This window comes from Cryptomeria japonica, chromosome 1, assembly GCF_030272615.1.
Source record: "Cryptomeria japonica chromosome 1, Sugi_1.0, whole genome shotgun sequence".
Taxonomy (NCBI): Eukaryota; Viridiplantae; Streptophyta; class Pinopsida; order Cupressales; family Cupressaceae; genus Cryptomeria; species Cryptomeria japonica.
Window position 1 is genome coordinate 394,439,838 of NC_081405.1, and position 25,743 is coordinate 394,465,580.

A 25,743-nucleotide genomic window follows, 5' to 3' on the forward strand; every position below is an offset into this window, starting at 1 on the left:
TGAGTACTACTATATTTCCCTCAAAATTTTATCAGAGCCCCTTGACTGGGATAGGAAAAATCTCACTCGTTGGTTAGTCAAATGCTCAAAAGATTTTACATAAAAGACTTTAAGGGATAATATACAATCAAGTAAGAAATAGTTTGTTCTACATGTTGTGGCAAAATATGCATCAACATGGTGCCCAATAAATTAGCAATGGTTGAGAATAAGATCTACATTCACTTTCCTTGTCCTAGACCTAACATCCTTAACATCTAGTTTCAAAGGTAGGTTTTATAATCTCCTTTGCTATATAATCCCTAAAGCTTACAAAAACCCCAGTGACATTTATCATACCAAAATACTCCCCCCACCATGTATATCACTTCTCACTGCACACTTATTCTAGCTTTCTCCTTCCCTTTCCCTCATATCTCGATAAAGTTGGACACCATGTTTTTATTCTTTGCCACTTCTCTCAATTTCCTTAGTCCAATTAGGCATTAAAAGAAACAGAGAATTAGGAAATGAAGACATTAATCACCTTTTCCATCCTTCCACTATGTACATTATGTCTTAACAAAATATATTATAGCCCTGGCCTACGCCAATTGCCATATACCATCAATAATCTTCTTGCATATCTCTTACCATATGTCAAGGTAAGTATTAACTTAGATTACATTAAGTTTTTATGCACATATAACTTCTAATTATAGATTTCTTTATCCTTTATAATTGTAGATATTATGAGGTCTTAATTACAATGTATTCATTAATATTATTTGAATCCCAACCCTTTATGAAGTAGATAACTAGAAGTTATCTAAATTAGAGAAGTTCTCTTTTTAAAAACCAAGTAAAGATTAAGGTTAGCAAGAGTGCCAAATCAGTTACATGTTTTTAGAATCCCATGCTCAAGACACCCACACAAAATTGTGTAAAACAAAGAGTAAGAATGGATAGTATTATAGAAGAATTATAGTTCAATTGGCGAGGATGATGACACATTCGTCGATTATAGTGTACCAAGGTTTAAATACCTCAAAGGTATAATCGAACATGAGTTGTGGATGTCTTTGACAACTCAAACAATCTACATATGAAAAAAGGCAAGATCTCAGGCCCTAATGGCTTTCCAATTGAATTCTTCTAGGAGATTTGGGAGATCATCAAGTTGGATCTTTTGGAGGTAGTAAAGAATCTTATAGAAACAAAAAAAGGTCAAGAGTAATGAACTCCACTTTCATGGCTCTTATTCCCAAAAAGGAAGATGCTACTTCTTTGTACCATTTTAGACTCATTACTCTCTATAACATGACTTACACGATTATTACTAAATTGATAGAAGAGAGGCTAAAGCCTTGGCTCAACTCCTTGATTTCTAAAGAGCAAGGAGGCTTTGTTGCTAATAGACAAATCCTTGATGGGATTATGATTGTGATCGAGGCCATTCCTTCCATGGCAAATTCTAAGGAGAAGGTCATGTTCATGAAACTTGACATGGCAAAGGTATATGATAGGGTCTTATTAATGGGGAGCCTTCCAAGTTATTTGGAGCTTCTCGGGGCCTTTAACAAGGAGATCCTTTCTCTCCTCGACTATTTATTATTATGGCTAAGGTTCTAGGAAGATTTATTAAGGCTCGTGTTAGATAAGGTTTGATTTAGGGTTCGAGTTGGAGCAATAGTTTGCCCCCTCGTTCACATCTTCAATTTGTGGATGATACCGCCTTTATGGGTATGGCTAGAATCAATGAGGTTGTGAACTTTAGAAGTACTTTGGACATGTACCTGGCCGCTTTCATGCAAAAGATTAATGAGGATGTCATATATATATTTTTTTAATACTCCTCGACTTATTTAGAGTAGGATTGGTTGGATTCTTTGATTTGAATTTGGTTCCCTCCCTCTGGTATACCTTATGATTCCTCTGGCTATTGGAACACAACTCAAAGTTTTTTGGTAGGAGATTCTAGACAAGTTTTGTAGGAAATTCAGACATTGGACTTGTAGATGGCTTTCAACTATTGGTCGTGTTACTCTTTTAAAATTGGTTGGTTTAGGCTCTTCCTATTTGTAGGTGTTTTGTGCAGGTGGCTTCCTTGAGCTTTGTTAGGAGTTTGAAGTCCTTTCTCATCAATTTTTATGGGCGTGTAATTTGATTTCTTCAAAATGGAGTCAAGTGAGATTCTATCTGCAAGCCAAAACAAGAGGGTGGTCTTAGGCTAAGGCCTATAAATCTGAGTGGTCAGATATTTCTGCGAAGTTATATTGGCAATGGTGTACTTGCCAAGACCAATTGTGGGCTAGAATTCTAACTACCAAGTACCTGCTAGGGGTTAGCAACTCAAAAGTTCCTCGTTGTTGGCTTCTGGGGAAGGGAGATCTATGATTTGGAATACCCTTAAAAAATGGGGCTAAGCTTATTTAAAAGGGGCTTGTTTTGGATTTGTAATAAGGGTGTTGATGCCCTTTTTCGGTATGATTCTTGCGATAGTTATCCCCCTTTAATATCAGTGTTCCCTCATCTTCAACCCCTATGTAACAACTTAGTGGAAGCAAGATGGAGTAAAGTGAAGGACTTCAAAACTATTCAGACTTTGGGTCAGGTTGAGGTGTTTTGCTAGAAGGATCCTCGGGAGTGGCCGTCAAGGGGTACTGAGGAGGCTCATCAAGAGCTAGGTAAGATCTTGGCAAGAAGGAAGTGTAACTCCCTTTAAAGGAGAGATATTTTGGCTTGGGGTCTTAACTCGAAGGGTAAATTCTTTGTTGCCTCAGGCTATTTAGAGTTGGATAGACAACTATTTTGGGGGTTGGGTATTCCTTGGTAAAAACAGGTTTTGAATAGGTTTTCTTGGCCCAAGTGTAATTTTTTTTTATGGATTGTGGTCCAAAATAAGTGCCTTACTTGGGAGAACTTACGAAAGTGTGACTTCTAGGGCCCTTCTATTTGTGTTATGTGTAATAATAGTGAGGAGTGTACTCCTCATCTCTTCTTTCACTATTCATACTCTAGGGAGGGTTGGCACCTTTAGTGGAGGGCTTGCACTTGGAATCAAGCTTGTGTTCATGCTACTTCATTTATGGAGTTCTAGGAAAGTTTAGGAAGGCCTCCAACTAAACTTCTTTCCTTTAGATAACTTGGGCTATTGGTCCTACTTTCATTATCTGACATCTTTGGTTGGAAAGGAATCAATTGATCTTTCAAGACACAAAAATGGTGGTGGCACATTTGTGGCAAAAGATCATTAATAGACTTTAGGAAAATTTATCAGCATTTAATGTGATCTTTTGGTTTTTGTGGATCCTAATGATATGGTCATTATTAGGAATTTGAATATTGTTAGTAGTAGATTTAGTTCCTTTGCAAGTAGAGGATCTTGGTATGTGAAAAAGAAGATCCTTCACGACGATCGATGGACTTCTCCTTAGGGAGTTTTGAAGGTGAATATTGATGGCTCTTCAAGGGGGAACTCTGGTCATGCAGGGATTGGAGGTGTAGGCAGGAATAGTGGCAGAGATGCCATTTTCTTTCTTTTTTTCTTATTTATAAAGGGTTGCATACTACTAACCTCACATAGGCCCTCACTATTTTGCATGTTGTGGAAAGAGCACGTGCTCTTGGATGGAAGAAGATTATTTGTGAGTCCGATTCTTAGATTGTGGTGGACTTGATGAATGAGAAAAGGTTGGAGGGGGTTGATTGGCACCTAGCTATAGTGGTGAGATAGATTTTGGGTTTGAGCAATTCTTTAGAGTTAATTTCTTTTTGTCATATTTATAGAGAGTGGAATAGAGTGACAAATTGCTTGGATAAATAGGCTTTTGAGCATTTAGATGGGTGGAATGTTGATGGTTGGGGACTTTTGTCTCTAGATTGTTCTCAAGAGTTGGATGTTAGTTATGAAGGATAAGAATATATAATTGATTTTGTTGCTTATATATTTTTCTTTATTGAGCCTAAAGCCTTCCGTTGTATAATCTTTCTTGGAGTTAAATGCATTTTCACCTATTTATCATTTTTTTTTTTAATTTACAATTTAAAAAAACAAAAATGTTAATGTCTATATAATCTATTTTTTTTGAAAAGAAAAGAAAATTAATGGAGGGTGTTTTTCCCTACCGAAATAAATCCATAAAAATAATTTCAGATGGACATACTTCGAAAAGGGGGAACTATATAACCACGCCACCCACTCTCAATAGTGACGTCATAACGCAGCAACATGGTTGTAATTCTCTGCCCTGCCCTATTAAAAACACGATTTAGTATGGTATATTAATATTTTTTTAACATGAGAGCTGTGGTGAGAGAGAAAGTCTAAAGCATAGGCAAAATACTTTTTAACAGTGTCGTTCCATGCATTTTCTGCATTTGGGTTTTGAGTTAGCCAACATCAGCACTGCAATTGGGCAAAGGATTTCATTAGACGATCAAGATCGACTTGTTGGCGTGGAACTCAGAATTTGGACATGGACCTTTGGGAAGTCTAGATCGACTTGTAGAATTTGGAGGTTTAGAAATCGGGGGATCTAAAAGAGTGCAGGCATGGATATGTTCGATGCGTATTTTCGGAGGGCAGATTTGGACCACGATGGCAGGATCAGCGGAGCCGAAGCGGTGGCCTTCTTCCAAGGGGCCAAATTACCCAAGCAAGTGCTTGCACAGGTAACCAGCCTCTTCCATTTCCTCTCTTTTTTATTGCCACGTGTTGTTTTTAAAATTTGATCTGCATCCGGGACTGGGGATTGTTTATTTAGGGCCCTTTAATCCAGAAACCCTGGACACGAATATTATCGATCATGTAAAACTCTCTGGGAGAAAATTGTGTAGCGATTTCGGATCACACCCCATGATCCACGGTCACGACAACTTAGACAATATAGTGAAAGATTGCAAAAGCTACAACACATATTCAAAGCGCCCAATGCAAACAAGGTTTGGCTACCCAGGGAAACGTAAGAGGAGGGTGATGTCTATCCACGCAGTGGAGTTTTGAGTGAACTTGTTTTATCTAGTTGCATCCTATGGGTTTCTGCTTTGTGATCTCGTATCGAGCGGCTCTGCTGGACTTTTAGATGCAATACTAAATGCTACTCTAAGGATAATTGTTGAAAGCCTGCATTAATTCAATCTTTATACAATTCATTTATGACAGTTAGAAGAGTGTTTCAGCCCACTGTCAATGAGATTTGCCTTAAAAGCTATTAGAATTGAATGTGGGAGGGAGTATTAAGGTAGACATTGCTTTCTCTGGTTATTGTTATGGGATTCCACTAAATAACTGCTATATGAAGAATAAGTTAACCTGGTTGTCGTTTCGACAAATGAACATCTGCGTAAGTCTTGTAGAGTTTTTTGATACCGTACTTCTCAAGAGCACGATTTCATAACGTGCACAATTTAATTTATCTTTGCACATTCTTAACTTTTGAGATTTCACAAATGAGCAAGCCGTGCTTTTCGAGCTCTATTGATTCATTCCATGGTATAAAAATGATCCGTATTGCTTAAATTTTATATTTTTATGGTATAAATATTTTCACGTCTAGACATTGATATCAGCATACTACAAAAGGTCACATTGGTAACTATTAGAATTTTTAATTGTTTAAAGCATAAAGTTTGGCAAAACCATATCAGCACATGACATGATACAACACTGAGATTGCACAGCACCAAGATTTTGAGTAGAATTTATGATTGAGAATTAGATAGAGTTGAATCTCTTTATCTGATCATAAATTTTCTTTTTCTTTTTTAGATTTGGATGCATGCTGATCATAATCACACAGGCTTTCTGGGAAGAGCAGAATTTTATAATGCTTTAAAGCTAGTTACTGTGGCACAAAGTGGTCGTGATTTAACACCAGATATGGTGAGGGCAGCTTTGTTTGGTCCTGCAGCATCGAAAATTCCTGCACCTCAAATTGCAGCCGTGCCAACTGCACAAGCTGCACCTCCTCCAGTGGTTCCGTCAGCAAGTATTAGAGGGCCACAGATACAATCAAGCCTTGGACCTACACAACAGTATGCCCCTCGAGCGAATAATCAGTTTGTACGACCTGTGTCCACACAAACTGTTCCAACACCAACTCCTATGACAACAACTTCTGGGGGTCTTCCTGGAGCTGGTGTAACTGGTCAGCGGCCACAAATTTCTGGTAGTTCAACTGAGTGGCCTGGTTCAAGGATTACTGGATCGACTTCTGTTGGATCTATCAGCAATGCTGCTCCAACACAAAGTGTTCAGATCAGAGGCAGTGCACCCACCACATTTAAACAAGACAATTTTGGACAAGTTGCTTCAACTCTTCAAGGAGGGTCAACTTTGTTGGTACCAACTCGACCTACACAAGAAAATGTGAGGCCTGGCTTCCCATCAGGGCTAAGTGATAGCAAAGCCACATCAATTGGTGGAAATGGCTTTTCAACAGATATGATGTTTGGTGGTGATGTTTTTTCTGCTGCCCCATCTCAGCATAAGCAAAATGTAGTTTCCCAGCCTTCATATTCTTTCAACAATTTTTCGTCTTCAATGGCTCTTGTCTCAACATCTAGTGCACCTTCTCAGGCTTTGTTTTCAGCCAACAATTTTTCATCCTCCATGGCCCTTGTCTCAACCTCCACTGCACCCAGTCCAGCTCCTGCTAAGCAGAGCCAGCCAGGAAAACTGCAGAGCACATCCATCGTTCCTTTATCTACAGCAGTTGGTACATTATCTTCAGGTTTGGGAGGAAACAATCAGTTGCAGTGGCCAAGAATGACAGAATCTGATGTCAAAAAGTATACAAAGGTTTTTAATGAGGTGGACACTGATAGGGATGGAAAAATAACTGGAGAACAAGCTCGTGATCTTTTCCTGAGCTGGCGACTTCCAAGAGGTATTGGAAAAGAGAATATATGAAAGTACATAGTTGAGGGGTTTTTCATTGTAATTCTAACTCTTAAGTATATTTATGTAATCAATTTTCTTTTCATTGATAACTAGTTGAATGTTGTATTTGATTTAAAATTTTGGAGGGGTTGATCTAAACATTCATTACATGCTTCTCTAAGACCCAATCGATTATTAAAAAATGAATGACTGGGATCTTTGAATGCCTCAGTTGGCATCTTATTCCTCTTCTTTCAAGAACATGTTCTAACTAGAGTTGGCTGTGAGATCTATCTGAGGTAGTTTTTTAGGATGGATTCCAGTTTTGTACAAGCTTACTTTTAAATCTGTCTTCTTTAATAACTTGAACTGAAATATCACTTTCTAGCATGTAATTTGGGTTCTAAATCACACTACTCTTTTGTGTCTGACATGGCAGAGGTTTTGAAACAAGTTTGGGACTTGTCCGACCAGGATGGGGATAGTATGCTCTCTTTAAGGGAGTTTTGTATTGCACTCTATCTGATGGAACGATATAGAGAAGGACGCCCTCTTCCTCCAGTGCTCCCTAGTGGTATTCAGGTTGATGATGCAATGAAGTCTGTACCTGAAATGCAAACTTCTGCACAACGATCTCTTGGATTCAATGGGATGCCTTGGCAACAAAATACTGGTACTATTGAAAATATTATTTTTAAATTATAGACATGCTTATTGGTGTAGGACACTTTTAGATTTTATCTAATATCCAATATCCATCTTTCTTTTACTTCAAAGAAAAGTGTGCAAATTAATTTTGCATATATGTCAACTGCCAGTGTATATATTGTGTACCTTTAATTGAAAAAATACCAAAGTTTTTTATGACCGTGCTTTAGCCTGATTGTGTTTTGTTAAAGTGAACCTGAATGTGTCTTTTTACAATGACATACAGGCTTGCAACAGCATGCAGTTGTGGCATCTTTGCCGGCTCTCCATGGTACAGGTCCTGTCAACATGCCAGAGCAGGCGCCTGTTTCACAAGGTGATGGTGTTGGTACAGGGCAATTGCTTCAGCAGAGATTCAGAGTGCCAGTTTTGGAAATGCATAGGGTGAATCAGTTAAGTAGGGAAGAACAAAACACTCTGAAGTCCAAGCAGAAGGATGCAGAAGAAGCAGAGAAAAAGGTGCATTTACAAATATTTTTGTTCTTTGTTTTCTAGTGTACATTTGTTGAATTTAACAGGTGATGGTTGTAAGTTGAGTTCTTACTGAATTGTTTATTACCTTCCCATGTTTTAGCTCGTAGTAGCTGTGTACAGAAACAAAGGGAAGTAATGCAATCTCAAAAATTTAAAATAATATTTAGTAAATTACAAAGAAAAATCATGAAAAATAAAAATGAAATAATATATATGTGATCTTTCATAGATTAGATAGGCTAAATTAACAGAAATTTTTTTTGTCTCAGAATGCAGGTTTTTTTAAAAAGAATTTCATGTGAATATTTGTGTAGTTTAATTTGTATATTTGTTATTATCTCAAGGCGCCAAGTGAATTATATTCTTTTTTGATAGGAAAGTCAAAAGGGAAAATGGCACAGTTGGGTTGTTCTGTTTACAACCAAAATCAGGAGGGATCACAGTATATACTGCTTCATAAGCAAGTTACTTATGATGTCTGTAACACCGGAGAGCAGAGCCATTGCTGGAAAGAAAATAGGTTTTTGCTTTATATATGGGTTTGTGCTATTATTGACATTTAAGTGTTTTACACACCCTGCAAGCTTTATTCTATGTCTATCTAGAAATTTGAATCTTAGATCAGCCTATAAATTTATCATATAGCTAGAAATATGTAATCCTTAGCTGAGTGTGAAAAATGAGATAAAAGTTGAGCTGATAATCTTGCCATCAGCTCACAGCATTCACAACAATCATCAGCAGGATGTGTCTTTTGCCCTTATTCTTCCTCATCTTTTTTTTATATAAGAATTTTTCACTTGCACGTGTTCCTATCTAGCAGTTTCAGCTTTAGGCATTGCCCAGCTTACTCTAGCCCATATACCAACTCTGATAGATCATCTTATCTTTCTCACCTGCCTTTATTTCTGTTCTATGTATTTTGCAACATGCAGAGAGTGTATCAGTTTTCATTTCTGCAGTATCATCTGTCTTAACATGCATTTCATGAGGTGCAAAATCTTACTTCAACACCATCATGGTGCCTTATCTACATTGTTGTTATAATCCAACAAAAGTGTTCATGACATTATATGCGCAATTAGGTGGTTAACTGTGTTTCTCCTTCGCTAACAAAATTTTATTGAGCAGCTTTTGTAGTTGGATGTTATCTACAAACCCAAAAAGAAACCTGGTGCATATCATCAAAACTGTAATGATTAAATAGGTCTCCAGCTCTCGCCTGCATTTTAAATAGGTTTCCAGCTGGTAAGGGTAACCATTTTGATTTGTATATTTCCTGTTTGAAGCTACTCGTTTCTTCACTGGAGTTTCTCATAGGAATGGAGTATGAATTCAGCATGTCTTGTGAGAGGTGTACAGTATTCTCTGTTTTGTGGAATAGATGAAGTTGAAGATGTTTGAATCTCTCACATATATTTGTTCACCAACAATCTGGGATCCATATATAGTGCTGAGGTACACAGCCCTTGAGATATTGCTTCAAAAGGATTTCTTTTTCTTGGTAAATCCTCTAAAATCAAATCGGACATATTTCCTGGCATTGAAGAGATTCGCCTCTGTCTTCAAAGATGCCTTTTTGCAAAAGTTCCAAATTTTTTGCAATCTTTGCAGGCATTTTCAAGATTAGCATCATATATATTGGTACTGCTTGAAGAATGGTTTTCATTGGGATTATACTCTCTTCCTTTGTAGGCCAGCTGCTTTACCATCTGGACAGCTTTCACTGTATACTATCCAGAAATTGATGACTCTTCCATTAAGGAGAGGACTACTAGATAGGACCCGGGTAAGAATTCTTTATTATTTTTTGGAATTCTGGTTAGGCAGATTTTCCCTCCACAGTGGTTTTGCAATATTATGATTCAGATTTCACTAAATTATCCAGCTATACTGCTGAATTGTCATAATAATTTTAGAATTTCTTCAATGCTTTTAGCTTCTTAATTTCAACCTGCCTCCTAGCATTGTGCCAGCCATATATTGCCAGTGATGGACAATACCTGTCAATAGTGTGAGTTCCCCTGTTTTAGTGTACCAGAGGTGTGAAAGGACCTTTCTCGAGATTCAAGTTTGACAGAAATTTGGGATTGTTATAGCATTCCTGGACCCACTTCATGAATGACCAATTGACTCTGTCACAGGATTTTCTTATATGCATCTTGATAAAAAAGCTGGGTGTTTTTAATAAGTTTTGAGGAATGTAAAGCCTCAGTGCAATTATATTTCTATCTAAATTTTCTTTTTTTAACAAAACCACCCTGGTCTTCTGAGATTTTATTGTAAAGAACTTTCTATAGCTATGAATTTGGAGGTAACTTCAAATGACTTACTGCATAAAGAAATGGATCATACGAATTGAATTAAGCTGCTTTCTGATTCTCAGGAATTATGGCTTTGAATGTTGCATACAATTCTGTAAGAGTTGATTGATTTTTGTGAGATTCATGGACAGGTTCTATTATATCTTCTCCAGAAATATTCCAAAAGTCGAAGACTTCTGGGAAACTATTAGGCCTTGGTGTTTTATCCTTTGCAAATGAGAACACTGTTTTCCTAACTTCCTCCTCTAAAACAGATTCCATCTGCAATATATTAATCACATTGCTGACCATGTACCTAATTGGATTTTTGAACTTTGCTTTCGTGCTCGTTTCTGTTTTTTAAGAGTAATATAACACAACTTTTTTTTTGATTTCTTCATGATCAGGATTTATGGGACAGACAGTTTACTTGTCTTGTTGATACTTAGTCTCCTTCTTTTAGCCATGTGTTCTTGGACTCATTCTTCCAGTGAATTTCTTAAAATTTAGAGTCTATTGATGTTTTGTTGTCTAAGATTTTAAATTTGACTTGCAGTTCTGGGGATGATTCTAAATTTGATTGAAAATTTTCTAGTTTGGCTTGAATGCCGTTTTTCTATTTAGTTATATTCTTAAATGTCTCGGTCCTTTAATGCCAACTTTTGTTGTGGCCCTTCAGAGATGATGGGATTCTTCAATCTGTGAACCTTTGTGAGAAACATCATTTGGATGCACCAAAACCATTTTGTGCAAAATGACATGTACGGGCAGTCTCTGATTAATGCCCATTTCCCATAGTGACAATGCATGTACTACTTTGGCAAATGACCTAAACACCCATTAAATGTGTTTGAGTTCTATATGCCTAGGAAAGATGTGATGAGCTAACCTTATAGATTATGTGGTCAACCTGCTGGAAATCTATGTTCAAAATGAAAAGCATAAATAGAGTAAAGACATTTAGTTTCCAAAAAAAATACTATTCTGAATTGTTATTTTTAACTGTTTATTTCCAAGGTGACATCCCTGTATAAATCTTCCTTTATTTGTCATTTCAATCATGTTTATTTCCAAGGCCAATTGAAACTCTGGTCTTGAAACCTAACCGCCTTCACATAGCTCTCAACCCAGTGGCCTAGATTCGGTCTGAATTTTTCAATTTGTATAGGAGGTTGATCTTTTTTTTTTTGAAAATTCTGAATTTCTGAAATTTTGACCTCTGAAATGAATTAAGTTTTTCAAAGCTGGTGGTATGATACAGTTCAATAACATAAAACGCTTTTGATATTACAAAATTCATCTATGTTAAAGGATTGGGCAGGAATGGGTCAAAATTGAGAGACAACTGGTTCTTTATTACATTTTTTTCACATCCTGTTTGGTGGTCCTAATTTCATGAGATAACTTTGTACATTCTGAATCTCTAATCTTGGTTGCCCTTCCTTCTTTGAGAATTTTCGTCTAGACTTGCAACCCTTAGCTGCATAAAATTCATTTCCCTTTTGTGACATCTGATTTATAGTCTAAGCTGATATTTTCAAACTTGAGTTATTTCTTATAGGCTACTTTGAAGTTTGTATGCATGAAAATCTCTTTTTTTTTGATCGGTAAAATATTATTTTATATTTGATTCACCAAAAATTTGTTTACATTGTTCGAAAAGCTGGCTTCTACCACAAATTTTCATCTCTGAACTCCAGCATCCCATACCCGCATATACAAAAAATTTATTCAGAAGGTGGCTTCTACCTCTGATATTCACATCTGCAATCCCACTACCCGAACTTGTTTATACAGAAAACCTTTGTCCATTAATAAAACCAGACTATCAACATATCAAAATTTACAGTCCCTGCTTCTAAAGACAAGTCCTACGACCAACACTGCAAAATATACATGAATCATCCAAAATGTTAACAAACCATACCAATTTTATTCCGATTTAAACTTTTTCTTCAATTGTTCCTCCATCAATCATCCTTGTAAAACTTCTATTTCTTCCTCTTCCGGGCCTGTTCATTGGACGCCCCAGCTCGCTGTTCTCTTCCCACTCCTGAATATACTCCCTGATGTATTGCCATCCCAGCTGAGCCTCGGCCCTTCTGTCTTCCTTGTCTGAAGATGCCCTCCAAAGTAAGAATGGTCTCAATGGTGGAGCAAAATCTTTTTCCAGTAATCGAGACTGCTATAAATGCATTCATACCATAACACCATTTACCCCTGACAAATGTATTCATGATCCATCATGTATCTTCCTTACCACCCAACTCTAAGCACTATGCGAGGAACATTGACGCAATATCCACGTTTGTCCTGTATCTGAAGTCTGCGACCATATACTCTTCCCTCAGGTATCATTTTAACCAGTTGAAAGAACATGGGGTCCTCAAAAGTGAATGTGTTTTTCAGTCTGTTGTCTATAATTCTACCGCAAAACGCCAATTGCTGCTTCTTGCTTTGCAGGCTAAAATTTGCTTCCATCCCGCCTGCAAATTTTCCACACCGCCTCTCCCAAATTCTGGAAAACCATTCTGCAACACTACACCTTAATACAAGGCCCCAAAGAAATGATTATGCCATCGATACCATAGCCTGCATAAATAACACCTTGCATGCTTCTAAGTCTTGGAAAACCCACACATTCAATACATAGGATTTTCCCAATCTCTTCTGAGGTTGCCATACTCATTCCACCTCCCATCAGATATCACAACAGTCCTCCAATACTCCATTATTGCTAGTATTTAATGATACTGCCCATTTGGACAATGTATCCGCCATCGAATTGCCAGCTCAATAAGTGTGGAAAATTATAAAATCTTTGAAGGAAACTAATTTGTTTCTGATCAAATTAATGATTTTGTTTGCTTTCCAAAAATTGAGCCTGACCATTAATAATTGCATTTACAATAATTTGCAAATCTACTCTAGGTGTATCTTCTCAATCACCATTTTGCTCTCCAAGTTTATGGTAAGCAATGCTGGCTTGGTCTTAGCATCATTGGTAGTTCCTTCTTCAAGTTTCTGAGCCCCCCAAGCCACAATGTTTCCAGACCAATCATGAACTACGCATCCTGCCTTTGAGGGACCTCGATTTCCTCTGGATGTGCCATCAAAATTGACATTGAAACCACCCCTCCTCCAGTTTTGACCATTCCACCATTTTATCTATACACGAGGATGGATGAACCCAAGAATGCCCATAAACAGGCAACATGAAAAATATTTCTTGTCTTTAGGCTTTTGGCATTTAATTCTTCTTCTAGCCCTATGTTGTTCTGTAAATATTTTACAGCTTGGTTTCTATATCCCCTAGCTTAAGTTCTGAGATAGGTTACTAAAATTTGCTAAGGACCTTGTAGTTTAATGTTGTCCTTAAACTTATTGGAGGCCTATAGAATTTATCTCTGCCAAGGTTCCAGAAGGCTTGCAGTGTTTAGAGCTTACTTAAAGTTATTCCAACATAGTTTCTGTAAAAGATTACAGTTGAAAGTTGAAACTATGAATTTCATATTGCTATTTAGAGTCTAGACTCCTGCATGGTATGGCTATACGACCAAAATCCGTGTGTAAAAAAGTGATATTTCCCTTTTTGGTGCTCAAGCAAATCGGTAGATCTTTTCAAATGCTGCTGGAATTAACTCTAGCGCTGTCATTACTTTGCAAGCTATCTTCATTGCTTGTAAATGGGCTTATTCTTCAATCTTTTTCTCTCTGTATAAGGACTATAAAAGAACTATTAGCTATTAACCACACCGACACCTCCTATTAGGGGCATTTTGTCACCTACTATTCCAGCAGAGACATTAAGAGCAAGATTGGGTGGCAGGTTTACACCCACCCAGCATCTCAGATACCTGTTCCAAATATTATATGCCAATTCTGGTTATCACCTTTTCATTTTTTAGATTGCCTCTTGGTATCCTTCCTACCCTTTCTTTCTTCATTGATTTTCTCTCATTTTTTGGGCATGCCATTTGAATATTATTATATTAATAATGTTTCTTTATTTCATATAATGAGTTGAGCTTCTTACTGGTTAAATCTATGCGAGTCTGCTCATCATTCTCCGAATTTGAATCATCCTGGGCTTGTCCAACCTGTATGATGACATCCGCTACAGTTGTTAGTAGTGTACTTGGGCTGCTTATTATGTTATGGCAATCCCTTCCTGATAAGGCCTCTATGACCTAAAAGAATAGCATATATGTTTGGTTATCATCCAAGGTAATGCCACTTTTGTTGAGTTTTGGGAGCTTTACCTTAGCAAGATAGTCTTGAATGCATCAAGATGTCTCAGATCAAGAAGAGTAAGGTAATTCTTCAATTGATGAGCACAGATAACATTGCTTATGCCAAAGAGGATTCTGAGATGATCTCAAGTCATACTTTGATCACAGATCACTTTGGCATGGAGCTTAAGATCTTCTGAGATGGACAGACCAACGATTCATTCCATTAACCATTCTAACTGGGTCAGGATTGACTTAGCAAACCAAACCAAAAGTATAAATGAAATTCAATTACTTGGGATACAATTGAGAAAAACTTTGGAAATAGAAAAATGATGAAAAGTTCATAAAAATATGGATTGCTGCTTTTCTATCCATTGCAACCCAAAACAAATTTTAGTTTTTGCTTTTTAAACTAGAGTGGTGGGTTTAGGGCAGCAGCTCCCAGTGTCAAGGTGCAGGGCCCTCATGGTATTTTTGTTATAGTTTTTGCCTAGTTGCTTAGTCTATGTTCTTCTTGGCAGAGGCAGATCCAGAGCATCAGTATATTAGATTTTTTCCTGTGCACAGCAGTATGGAGAGGGCAATTGAATGAGCAGCACCAGTGTGATGAGGTGCAGGAGCAGTGGGCATATAGGCTGGAGTAGAAGCTGCATGCTTGCGTATGCGTGCACGTGCAAGCTCGAGTCTCCTTTGCATTTTATTACTATGCTGTTATATTTAGAAAAGCACTTGCATGCTAAGAGAATACCATCGAACTATGTAGGAAAAGTCACATGCATGCATGAGTCTCATCCTTTTTTAGAGTCAGAATGTTTTCCAGACTTAGAAGTCTTTACTTGCGTACCTTCCTCATGCACGTTGTTTCAGATTTAGAAATGTAAATTTTGACTTTGGTTCATCTGTATTTCTAATCTTATATCTCATACGCTGGTCTTGCTCTCTCACAGAATTAGAATATTTTTCAGACTTAGAAGTCTTTACATGCACACCTTCCTCATGCTTGCTATTTCAGATTTAGAAGTTTAAGTTTAGACTTTGTTTTTTCTGTTTTTCTAACCTTATATTTCAGATTTAGAAGTCTAAGTTTAGGACTCTGTTTCTGATATTTTTTAAGCCTTTCTTAAAAGAAAGGTAAGGTGTGTGAGTGCCATGATTCATATTCCAGTTTTGAGCTAGTATACTATTATTTTTCAGATTTAATGAAAAGAAAATTGCAGGGTTTAATTTTCTGCGTGCAGATTCTGCTTAGCATTATATAAATATTTAACGTTTTGGGTGCAGTGCCTGGCATGTTCTTTAATGCAATTGATAAATAATTGAATCAATAATCGAATGATATTGAATGAATTAATAATGAATATACAAGCGTATATAAAGGAATTACAAGACGGTGTTCTAAAACGAATGAATTGTCCAAATCCAGATTAAAAGTTTATAGTGATGACAAATGGAGAGGGTTACCTTGATGCTGATGTGGTTATGCCCACTTCTGATGCCAGTATGGTGATGACATGGCATGAAGTACATTGGCGTAATGATGTTAAAACACATTTGACATTTTTTTTAAAATAATGGGCATCTGAAATTTGTTGGTTCACTGCCTCGCCATGCCCACTTACGATGCCAGTATGGTGATGACATTGCATGAAGTACATCTGCTTAATGATGTTAAAACACATTTGACATTTTTTTTAATAATGAGCATCTGAAATTTGTTGGTTCGCTGCATCTGATCTGGATCATACAGACTAATTTTGATGAAATGAAGTGATAAATGGCATAAGTTGACCATTTCAGATGTAAACATTTTGTCAAATCTTCCTGAAATCCTTGGATTTTCTAGAAAATGATTATAAAGCCTGGAGCTTCATGGGGTTTGATTTAGTAGATCCAGTATCCAATATGAAAACTGTGAGTTAATCTGAAATCCGTAAAAGGTGGGAGAAGATTGATCGGGTCAGAAGTTACTAAAATCGAGGATCAGATACCTAGTGAAGGGCGGCTGATCCTGCAGCCTCCAATCACAATAGCAACTCTTAAATAGATTATAGAAGCAATGACTGCAAATTCTAATTTTATTTATCAACCCAGATTACATGCTTTCCTCATAGATAGTGAATCCAGCTACAGGGACCTTCCAACATCACTCAAAAATTAGTGAAATATATAGGCTGCATACAGCCAATAATGCATAAGCTTTTTAAACAGTCATAACCATCTAGAAATTTAGATTTTATGACAGGAATTCACTCTTCTACAGACCCATGTCTCAGTGAAAGGGCTACAATGACTCAGAGGAAAATTCAGAATTTTCGGATTACAGATTTTTTTGCAGAAATGTTGCCCAGCATGATGATTGAACTGGACGTGTTAGCCTAGCCATCTAAAGAATTTGTTCGCTTTCCAATTTACATTCAAAACCCACTGCCACCCATAATACTTTCTGCAAGCTACAATTAAAATGACTACCACTAATAAAATGACTGACACCCAGTCTGTTAGCAGTCACCCACCACCAAATCCACCCTACACTGCATGTTGTCCACCACCAAAACCACCCTCACACTACAAAAAATGAACCAAAAATAATGATGACTGCTGCCAGGTCTGACAGCAGTTGCCCAGACGAAAAATAGAACAAACTTAAAATAAGCAGTCGATGCTGACAGCGGCCGCTGACCATATGGAGGTTTGAATCTGCCAAACATAGAAACAAGATACCACCACAGATTAAGAATTAAATGAATTGAAACTGCTACTAAAATAAGGCAAGGTAAAGAGTACTGATGCCGGCAGCTCTTGACCAAGAAGATTAAATCAGCCACAAGATAGCAAAGTTATAAATAACAGACAATAATCCGGCAGCTCCTATGAAAGGAAGACCCAAGATCAATCTGAAATTGTTCCTGAATCAATCTCTCTAGGTAGATGAAAATGTTCCATGAGTCTGAAACTAATGAACATTTTAATAAAGATTCTGGAACTATCATTGCTTGCTTAGCCACCTCGGATGTGTGCATCCAAGTTGCCTCTTCTACTGGCTTATTCCTCCACTTGATTAAATACTATTTGTATTCGATTCTTCTTGTCTTCTTTGCTTTTCGGATATCTATGATGGCTTCAACTTCATCTTTTCTCTTCTTAGGCAATTGTTGTTCCCAACCTTCTTTCTGTTTCTCAAAATCTGCACCTTGTTCTTCACAATTTTGTTCTTGGTAATATTGATAGAAATCACTAGTGTTGAAATCTGGTGAAATATCTAGATTCTATACCAGCATGAAGCTCTTGCAAATAGGCATTAGCTGCAAACTTCCTGAAGACCTTGCATGGTCCAATCTTCTTCCATTCTAGCTTGTTATAGGTTCCTTGGAGAAATCTCTCTATCCTTAAATGCATAAACACACTAGATTACCAATTTGAAATTCCTGCTCATGTCTTCTTTGATGAGCATGTTCCCTATATTTAATTGTATTTTCTGTCAAGTTTTTCTTGACTTCCTCCTGTAATTCATGGATATAACCAGCCAAGTCTTCTGCTGCTGCACTTTTTATGTCTAAATTGGCAGTATCTTTCAAGGTGTCTACCCCAATTGGGTTGTACCCATACAGAATTTGAAAAGGGGTTTTGGTGGTGCTTTTAGGTTCTGTTAATTGAACCATTGTAAACCAATTCTGCTTAGGCAAAGAGCCAAATCCCATCAAGTGGTCTACTTTCCTACTAAACATCGCTTCACACCCCTAGAACTCTCTTATTGCTTCATGTCCCTACATATCCTAGGCCAATAGTACTTCTCTCTCAACTATATTAATGGTTTATCCACTCCAAAAATTTCCGTAGTGTTTTTTCATTGAAGTTTTTCTAATGGATTCATAAGATATGCATAAACATTTCCTTCCAAATAATAATCTCTCCTAAATGAAGTAATCCAACTATGGTGTTCTGTTTTGGTCCACTGGACTCTCACATGCAGCCTATGCTTCCTTGAAAATGCACAAGCACTTTGAACCAACAAAACCACATAACCATCCAGAAAATCAGATTTTATGACTACAACTTCACTCTCCTACAGATCCACATCCCAGTGAAGGGGCTACAATGACCCAGAGAAAACTTCAAAATTTTCAGATGCAAATTTCAATTGTAGTCAATACCTCTGAGCATTAGGATTCATCTTTAGGGGTTAGTTCAGGTCCATAAGGAAGTTGTGTACTCTCCATTTGCATTCAAACTCCATCACCTGTCATAATACTTTCCCTACACGACCAAAAATAATGAGAACTGCTGACAGGTCTGACAGCAGTCACCTAGACCAAAAATAGAACAAACAAAAAAGTAGGCTGTCAATACTGACAGCAGCCACTGATCATACAGAGGTTTGAATTTGCCAAACATAGCAAGAAGGTTCCACTGCAGATTAACAATTAAATGACTTGAAACTCCTTCTAAATAAGGCAAGGTAAAGGATAATGCCACCAGCCGCTCTTGATCAAGAAGATAAAATCCACCACAATATATTAAAGTTATGAATAACAGACAGTAATCCATAACCAGATCCTACAAAATGAAGAACCACGATTAATCTGGAATTGCTCCTGCATCTGAAGAGTGCAGATTTACAAAGATCAAGGCTCCAAACTCAAGGGGAGAGAGCTGTACCAAAATATTTGTTCACAAATCCACAAAAATAGCAAATCGCATACAAGACAAATCTGTAAAAGAGGAAGTAAAAGCTCACTAATTATGAACTCAAAATGAGGGAGATTCACACATGGAGTAGTAAAATAGGTGTCAATATCACCTTCCTTGAGCTGGATGATGAAGTGACCAAGTTGCTACCAATTAAAGACATGATATTTTCACAGTTTATTACAGTGAAATAGAATGCTTCTGTAGAAAACTGTGTAAAAGTTGATAAACAACATTTTGGATCAGACTGTGATCCATCATCAGGAAGAGGAAAATAATATGCATCAGAGAGAGTGATCCAAAATTTTGATACAAAACTTTTACAAAGTTGCTTTTCTCTCCTTGATGATGGATCATGGAGTATGGTTCAAAATGTTGATACAAAAACTTTTACAAAGTTGCTATCAACCAAGTCTTTAATCTTTTGCAGCATGTTGATTAAACTATGGTATTTTTGCTCAGATGGCAAGTAAAATTATCAAATCATGATCAATTTAATATACATACTAAGCATACACTTTGTTTGCATAACAATACGTACAGTGTGCCTTTATTCTTTCTCTAAGAGACAACAGTTGGATGCTTAATTAAGATTACAACCAACTCAATTTGTCATGACTCTTACACTACAAAGGTCTTCATTGCATAGACTTGAGTAAGATTTGATAAGGACGATTCTTATAACATGCAAGAAGTTATTGGAGACAAGGTTGGTTGCAAAGCAACCTTGCATGACATTTTTTACATGTGGATGTGTAAATGCATACGATTGCACACAATGAATGAACTTAAGTTTACCTGCCACTAATGCTGGATATATAAATACATGTGACTGCATGCAACGGAGCAAGTTAAAGCTTACCTACCACTTATACATAATAATAATGTCTAACCACATGTATACTCTATACCTGTACTTGTCTAAACACTATAGGTGCCTTCCTATTCCGAGGAAGAGTGAATCTCAGTGTGTATCCATAATTTTGCTTATTTCTTGTCTTCTTTGAGTAGTTATTCTGTTATGCATATGTATATTATGCCCGAGTGTTAAAAAACAAAGCATACTTGACTTTGGACCTGTTAAATAGTGTCTCTAAGGTAGTAGAAAAGAAAGCTGAAGGAATTGGCAAATGGACAATGCTTTTCAGTGTTTGAAATGAATGATTAAGTTTACAAAAATTCTTATTATTGTTATAAAAAATGACTTTCCTACCATTTCAAAATTTGCAAATGAAAAATTTCCTCTTTAAGTTATTGCTGAAGATTATTAGCCTGGAAAGGTGCCCACTTAAACAAGTGGGTACTGATGTTTAATTCTTTCGTTTGATTCTCATTTCTTTCTTGCAGGTAGAGGAGTTGGAAAAGGATATTATGGACTCAAAAGAAAAGATTGACTATTATCGATCCAAGCTGCAGGAACTTGTAAGGAACACATTAAACATACCACTTTTTCCAGAGTTGAAATGTGGATTATTGGGTTTTACATACACATTTAACTTGAAGACGTTCCTGCTGACTGTATGTATCATATGTTGTACTTGTTCGCTGCATATTCAATAAATATTTGGCATGGTTCAAATCATTCCCAAGGAAGTGGGAAATTTTGGAGCAAGTAGTAACTCGAAAATTGCAAGTAGTAACTCTTTTTTCTTGATTTGAAAGTCACAAGTTTTATTGGCTGCATAGCTTGATGGTATAGTCATATTGTAAAGATGGAGACTGTTTTTATCCCTTATATTAGTTTGCAAAGATTACCGTTCCTCTTTACCAATCAGGTTGGCAGAATGTCATGCACAATCTTCCTTTTTTACTTGCTTTATTATTTCCTATTGGAGGTAAAGAAATTACAATAACTCCTTAATGTCATAATTCGACTTAGATCTTATGGATATCGATTTATCGCAGCCTTCGGGATGACATTAGGAAGTGAATCAACTACCTGAACCTTATAGGGAATTGAATAGGGCATGTAGAAGGTTGCAAGTTGGTTGCATAAAGAGGATACCTGTTTATTATGAGGAACATAAGACATTTGATTGGGAATGTATGATGGCAATGAAGCATAGATGGGTTCACTATTGTTTAACAGGATTAGGATCAACCATTGGCTGGGTAAACCAAGGGGCGGTGAGAGTTATTGATTCATGATAATATACTATCTATACACTTATGCAAGGGTAATTACTCCAGCATTGGTCCCCAAACATCAGAGTTACAGGTTGAAGGGATTGAAGATGTGAATACATGCCAGTCAAATCTGACAAGACATAAGGTATCTAAGCTTACCAACCAACTTTTGGAATCTAAAATTGAAGTCTTGGATGAGCTAATTGGATTCACCTTAATACTGGAAAACTGTTGGAAAGCAACCCTTGGGTCAAGAAGTTATCTAAATTGTTCTATAAAAGCATTTTCCAACTTGATCGAAGTGCAATGGATGAACTCAATGGATTTGACTATAATACTGGAAAACTGTTGGAAGGAATCCTTGGATCAATAAGTTCTCTAAATGTTCTGTAAAAGCATGTTTCAACATGATCCAAGAATAATAGAATTTAAGTAGCAGGAAAAAGTATCATCCTCTAGGGTCAAATGGGATAAGCTACAGGGTGCATCGTCATGTGTGGCACTAAGAATGGATAAGGTGGTCTTAATTTCTTAAAGGCCCCAATGGTCTTTTTGTTATTATATGTGTATATCGGAGGATATTCTCAACACTCTGGGGAATGCCTGAACATTCCATAAAATATTGAGAGGGTAAACGCCTAATCAATTTGTTCCTATAAAAGAGTCTTCAACAGTAATCCTGTTACGAGAATGCACTAACTGTGTATTTGAGCAATTTATAACTCTAAATGTGGCTGTATTTAAAATAGTTGTCTTTTATAATGCTTGCAGATTTGAGAACAAAATCAGAAGTAAAGGAAATAATATAAAAACAAATTAACTTGTTTTTCTCAATCAGTCCTCTTAATGCCAGAAATGGTGATGTGGTTTTGACATGTTAACAAGGGTGGAATGGTTTATTCTCACTTCAAAAGAATGAGAGTCCTCTGCAATTCCGTATACTTGGTCAAGGCAAATCTGAGATGTAGCTTACTGATTATTAAATCCTTTTTCCACACAAGAGGCTTCTGTCAAATGAGATAAAACAATAGGTAGATCTACAAATACAAATAAATTTCAGTGTTGTGATATTCATTGATTAAAATAAATATTCAAAGATCTTATGAGAAGATTATAGTGACATTGAGAAGAAAAAGAATCAATCTAATCCTAATCTAAATCTACTCTAATCTACTGTATTATAAAAAGCAAAAAATGGAGTAGGGTTAAGAGAAAAAACTGCAAAAGATGGAGTCGGGTAGAGAGGAAAGCACATACCTGATTGCAGGGTGTGCCTAGAAAAGTTGAACTGTCTTTTAACTCATTTTTGACTTATGCTCTTGTGCTGTTCACTTTTTGTTTTCCCTGTATTGATTTTTAGGTGATCACAACTAACTCTGAGTGATCTTGGATTGAAAATGTACATGACTTTCTATTTGTTTTAGTTTTTTTTCGCTTTACAGATAGAGATGACATCCATAAGTAACTGTAGTAGTGGTATGACTAGGGACCCTGCTTGGAGGCATGGCAGCCAGGTTTAGAGGTATGAATTGTGGTGTGCAATTTTTGTGGCTTGATGATGAGATGAGACATCAATGCCTCAAATTTCACCTTGCACCAATCTATGGATGAGATTTGTAGTTGTGTAATTCAGGGAACTTGAGATTACACAAGAGGTGAAGGTTGTCCTTGTTTCGTACAAGGATAATATATTAGAAAAGAAGAGGACTGTTGAGGCAATTGTTGTGGTGAATTTTCCTCTAGGCTTAAAAACTGATGTAGTAAGATCTTGTTTTGGTCCATTTTTTATGGGGCTCATCCATTGCAGATCATTCTAGTTGGTCGCTGTCATATTCATAGGGTTTTTTTAATTACTTGTAATACTCTTGTCATGCAACCTTTGCCCAAAATTACCACATGGAATTAGGTGAACCATCCTGAGGTTAGAATGACAATTGCTTGTTTTAAGTATTATAACAACCACCATTCAAAGTTGTGTGAAGCTTATGTTGAGAGTCATTGGTTAACACATTGACTATAGTTATAAATGGGTTCAAAGTACCTAGTGCATATGAAGTAAGTGGGGCTGTTGTTGGATGAAGTTGTGTAAAATACCAGGGTCATGGTAGAAGATCAAAAAGGATTTGGCTCAAAAAGTGCTACGTTATATAGTATGATGTGTGGATGGATTGCAAAACCAAATGCAGATCAACTTGTTGGTGGCTTTAGATGGACAATTGGTATTTTTGAAACCAATTGGTGCCTCTTGCAAAGTGGAAAAATTAGAGACTACGCAATATGTTGGATGAGGTTGTCATGAAAGTAGGTTTGACGAATTTAGTTCAAGTTGTGACTAACAATGCAACAACATATGTAGCATCAAAGAGACTTCTCAAGGTGTGGCATTGTTACACTTTTTAGAGCACTTGTGCCACTCATGCATTGATGTTCTACTCGAAGATATAGGCAACAATTGGATGTGTGCAAACCATGGTGGAAGAGGCAAGGAACATCGTGAAATACATGTACAACAACCTTTGGGTGATTAACCTATTGAAAGAACACAATAAGACAAAGGAGCTTATTTGATTATGAGCTACACGCTTTGCCACTAATTTTATGACATTGTGTATTTTAGATTCACTAATGTCTCTTAAGCATATTTCTGTGAGCACTGGGTGGGTGGATTCTCCTTATTCAATCAATGCTGAACGAGGGAGGGTCATGAAGACATATCAAAAGCACAGATGAAATCCTCAAAGTAAAATTTAACATGATATTTAGGACTTACAAAGTAGTTAACTCCATTTTTAATTTTTGATTTACCTTTTATTTATTGTCATCCAAATTCCTATTTTAAAAATCTATACAATTTTTTTTAGGTGAAACAAATCTTTAGCTTTGTTTTATGCTTTGTAGATGGAGGAAAACAGTTACTTGTAAGAGGCCATTGTCAAGGCCAAGGAGGCTTTCCAACATTATGATGGGTCCAACAATATCTATATGAACCAAAGTTGCATGGATATGGATATGGATACAAATATGGATACGGTATCAAATGCGGATATTGTTATTTTTGAAGACCTCCAATATGGATATGGTTGGAAATGAACATTCATAAAAAAACACATACCCATATTTTTAACACAATTTTTTAAGTTATTAGAGGAGATTTTCATTACTTTAAAAGCAATATAGATACATAATTGCTACATAAATAAAATTATAAGTTGATTTAACAATTTACAATATGCAAAAGTTAGTAGAGTTGCATTGGAAGATACCCCCAAAAATCGGATCGCTGAAACAGAAAAACATTTCATTTATCATCCTCATTTAGTGTAGGTTTTGTTTGTACCAAAAGCAATTAAAGAAATTGCATGACTGAAGTTTTTTAAAATTAAGCTGAGGAAAATTTATGTCATATTTAAAAAAATTCATATCACATAGTATTTGACATGGTTGAAAAATCAAAGTTTTTTGGGCACGTGAGGTATGGTATCCGACATGTATTCGTGTCGTATCATATCTTTATCTGTATTGGAAAAACGCACTTGGGGAGGGGCAGAGGCGTATCTGGCCACTCCGATATGAACCCATTTGATGCATGATTGAAGGAAGATGTAACAAGAAACTTCATTACATTCATACAGTGGTTTACTATTTGAATTCAAAGTTTTTCTTCTCTAATTCCTTTCTGGCCAATGAACAGGTTATGTATGGCACTAATTCATATTCAGAATGGATTGTTGAAGATGAGGAGCCTGTGTTTTCTTTGGAGAAAAGTATTGATTTTGAGAGGGAAACAATAGAATGGGAAGTGGGTGTAGAAACATAGGTAATTTTTTTTAGATAGGGCTTCATTGGATGGTCATAATGTGTTTTAGGGTTATTGTAATACACCTTCTAGGAAATTAAATAAAAATGGATGCATTTGAAGACAGTATAATACCATGCACAATTAATCCTTCAATTTCATAATATAACACTCAAATACAACGTACACTTCAAGTTTAAGATGGTTCATCAATCAATAGAGCATTTTACACACATTGAAACAATCCATATCTGGGTAGGTTTGCTAGAAGGTTATTTCAATCCTAGGAAGATAACTCACAGTTCGCATGATTAACATATATCATATTTCCAGTTACTAATTTTGTTTGCACAGCTGCAAGATCAGCAACTCCATGGCCTGCATAGTGACATTAAAATGATAGAGTATAGTCTGTCAGACATCAGGCATGAACTTTGTCTTGCCAGGTCTTTGATTGGCGTGCATGAACCCCTAGATTTGCCCACATATATAGTAGTGTTTCGCCTAAAATTAGACGCTGTTGCAGGCTTCTGAGGATCCTTTTGGTACGCT

At 36.5% G+C, this 25,743-nt stretch overlaps 1 protein-coding gene across 1 annotated transcript in view; it reads left to right on the forward strand.

Moving 5' to 3' along the window:
• Nucleotides 1–4,262: 4,262 nt before the first annotated feature.
• The window catches only part of LOC131070932 (uncharacterized), a 68,676-nt gene continuing 47,195 nt past the window's right edge, over nucleotides 4,263–25,743 (forward strand). The window contains exons 1-5 of the mRNA XM_058006626.2: nucleotides 4,263–4,653; nucleotides 5,750–6,869; nucleotides 7,302–7,535; nucleotides 7,797–8,029; nucleotides 20,616–20,690. Of these exons, the coding sequence (XP_057862609.2) occupies nucleotides 4,534–4,653; nucleotides 5,750–6,869; nucleotides 7,302–7,535; nucleotides 7,797–8,029; nucleotides 20,616–20,690 (1,782 nt within the window). The 5' untranslated portion in view covers nucleotides 4,263–4,533. The remainder of the gene's footprint in view (nucleotides 4,654–5,749; nucleotides 6,870–7,301; nucleotides 7,536–7,796; nucleotides 8,030–20,615; nucleotides 20,691–25,743) is intronic.